The sequence below is a fragment of the Orycteropus afer genome, unplaced genomic scaffold (assembly GCF_000298275.1).
Source record: "Orycteropus afer afer isolate SDZICR_OR568_19922 unplaced genomic scaffold, OryAfe1.0 scaffold00455, whole genome shotgun sequence".
Classification (NCBI taxonomy): Eukaryota; Metazoa; Chordata; class Mammalia; order Tubulidentata; family Orycteropodidae; genus Orycteropus; species Orycteropus afer.
The window spans coordinates 1380619-1383468 of NW_006922042.1; the positions used below are offsets into that span (position 1 = coordinate 1380619).

The window sequence follows — 2850 nt, forward strand, 5'->3', positions numbered from 1 at the left end:
TTCATTGTCCAGCTCTCACATGCATACGAGGTAATTGGAAATATCATGGCTTGTGTCATTAAAGCATCTAAAATGAAATATTAAATAGTAAGTAGATCACACATATGCCTTAAGAGAATAACCCAGAGGTTCCTGTTGCTACCTTTCTCACCAGTCCTGACCTGGAATCAGGAGAGCTTTCTGGAGGAAGGGATACCTGAGCTACAACCTGAAGCATGAGGAAAAATTGGCCCAGAGAAGAAAGGAAGGAGAGTGCTTGGGGCAGAAGAATCCACAGTAAAGGCCTAGAGGTCTGGGTCTGAGAGAGGGCTTGAGCAGACTTTAGTGTGACCGGAAAGTAACAAGGAAGTGATGAACAGAGTTGTGAGTGTGGAGAAGTGTCTGACTTGCTTATTTCACATTTGGATATTCAACTTTTGGGCACATGACTGTACTCTGGACACTGTTCTGAGTGCTGGGGAAACATCAGAGAACAAACTGTATGGAAATTTATGTCGTGGGGGATCTGATATTTGAGAGAGAGAAATAGATTATTAACAAGTTAAAACAAACACCCATGGGAGCAACAGTCAAGAAATCAAACCATGTATTGCATTGGATAGATTAGCTGCAAAAGACCTCTTGAAAGTGTTAAAGAGCACAGATGTCACTTTGAAAGCTAAGATGCACCTGACCCAAGCCATGGTATTTTCAATCACCTCATATGCTGCAAAATATGGACAGTGAATAAGGAAGACCAAAGAAGAATTGGTACATTTGAGTTGTGGTATTGGTAAAGAACATTGAATGTACCATGGGCTGCCAGAAGAACAAACAAATCTGTCTTGGAAAAAGTATGCTCCTTAGAAACAAGGATGGTGAGACTTCATCCTACGTACTTTGGACACATTTTATCAGGAGGGACCAGTCCCTGAAGAAGCACATCATGCAAAAAAGGGGAAGACCTTCAGCAAGATGGATTGATACAGTGGCCGCAGCAACAGGCTCAAACGTAACAACGATTGTAAGGATGGTGCAGGGATGGGCAGTACTTCATTCTGTAGTACATAGGGTCCCTATGAGCTGTAACAACTTGACAGCATCTAACAATATAACAACATTGAGTGGGAATTTCACTCGATGGCAATAGGTTTGGTTTGCTGTTTATAGAAGGTGGCAGGTGCTCTGAAGAAAAAGATTGCAGGGACAGGAATTAGGGGGTGCTGGGGGTAAATATTTAATACAGTGAACAAAACTGTGAAGGTCTCACTGAGAAAGTAACATTTGTGCAAAATCTTTTTGTAAAATGAGGTAAGGGTAGCAAGCCATTGATATCTCTGGGAAAGGTGTGTTCATTATTTTTTTTAATGGAAGGACAATTTAATTAGATCAGAAGGACTTAATGTACATTTTACATTCTAAATAAAATTGAAGCAAAATGCATATATACTCAGTGGGTTAAATGTGAATCCTCCACACTCAAACTTAGTCTGATTCTTTTCATTGAAATCTCTCAGATCCTTGCCCTTTCTGCAGTTTCCAAGACTGAGACTAATTATTAATCTTAGATTTACAGCATGGCTTTTCCTTTCCAAGAAGAGGATGACATCATCATTCCCCTCCATTATTTCTATCACATCAATTGTCACTCTTAACTTATCACTTCACTGCCATGGCAACCTCAGCCTTACACTGTTCTGGCCTCTTCCTTCTGTTTCATCGTCAGCAGGCCATTCAATTCATTTCTATAATCGAGAGTGTCTCTCAGTCTCATCATCATAAGTCTGCACAAGTAGGCCTAAAAACACTCTCTGCATGATGATTCGAGTCATAGTTTTACATCTATACCCTCCTCAAATTCTCTCATTAATAATTAAGTACACCATACTGTAGGTGTGCTGAATTTTTCAAGATACAGCATTTATTCTTATAGCTTGAAACAGGATTTAGTCTCTGGGACCAAACAAATTGATGAGTGTGGACTTCTGAAGACATAGTACAGAACCTTGAGACAGCATTTGCACTTACAGAGAAAAGAGATGAACTAGCAATGTCAGTTTAGGAACAGTAATAGAAATCAAAGCCAACTTGTCAACAAAGATTTAAGATCAGAATGATGGCAGCTGGCCTTTATGAGGCATCTTTGGGCAATGAATAATTTCACATAAATTATACTTCCAAATAACTAGGTTATTTCTTTGTCACACCCTTTTTAATTATGAGGTGGTAAACAAGATAATCACACTTTTTAGAGAAGAATGTAAAGTCTAGGTAAATGGGTCTAACAAACTTTTAGGCACAAGTTCACAACCCTTAGTGCATGAACTTTGGCCCCAAAATTTTATTGATTGGCTGATTATTTATTTAGACTATTTGGATATTTTTTGTTTGTTTGTTTTCATTTTAAACCGAAATACCCAGTTCTTGATCCTTCTAATAAGGAATACTATCTGGGTAGGTTTCCACTCCCTCCACCTCCCACCCACCCCCAGCCTGTCTACCCATTCCCAGTGCAGATCCTGGTGGTGGTACAAGTTAGCCTGAGAAGACATCCATGTTTCTTCCATAGGGACCCACTCTCTCCACTACCACTACCTGACCCTGTCAGAGCCAGGGCCAAGCCTCCCCCAGTTTCTGGCAGTGGGCTATGTGGATGATCAGCCCTTCATCCGGTATGACAGTCGCTTGAGCAGGGCCAAGTCCCAGGCCCCATGGATGACACCCATGGATGCCCAGTACTGGGAGAAAGAGACCCAGAAGCATAGGACCTGGGAGAAGGTACAACACGTGGAGATGTGGACCTTGATGGGCTACCACAACCAGAGTAGTGGTGAGTCTGGGCCGCAGTCCTGGAGGGTGGACTGGTGAGGG

General features: G+C 41.5%; 1 protein-coding gene across 1 annotated transcript in view; it reads left to right on the forward strand.

Moving 5' to 3' along the window:
• The window catches only part of LOC103208582 (H-2 class I histocompatibility antigen, Q10 alpha chain-like), a 14145-nt gene that overhangs the window by 6593 nt on the left and 4702 nt on the right, over positions 1-2850 (forward strand). The window contains exon 2 of the mRNA XM_042782744.1: positions 2549-2809. Within this exon, the coding sequence (XP_042638678.1) occupies positions 2549-2809 (261 nt within the window). The remainder of the gene's footprint in view (positions 1-2548; positions 2810-2850) is intronic.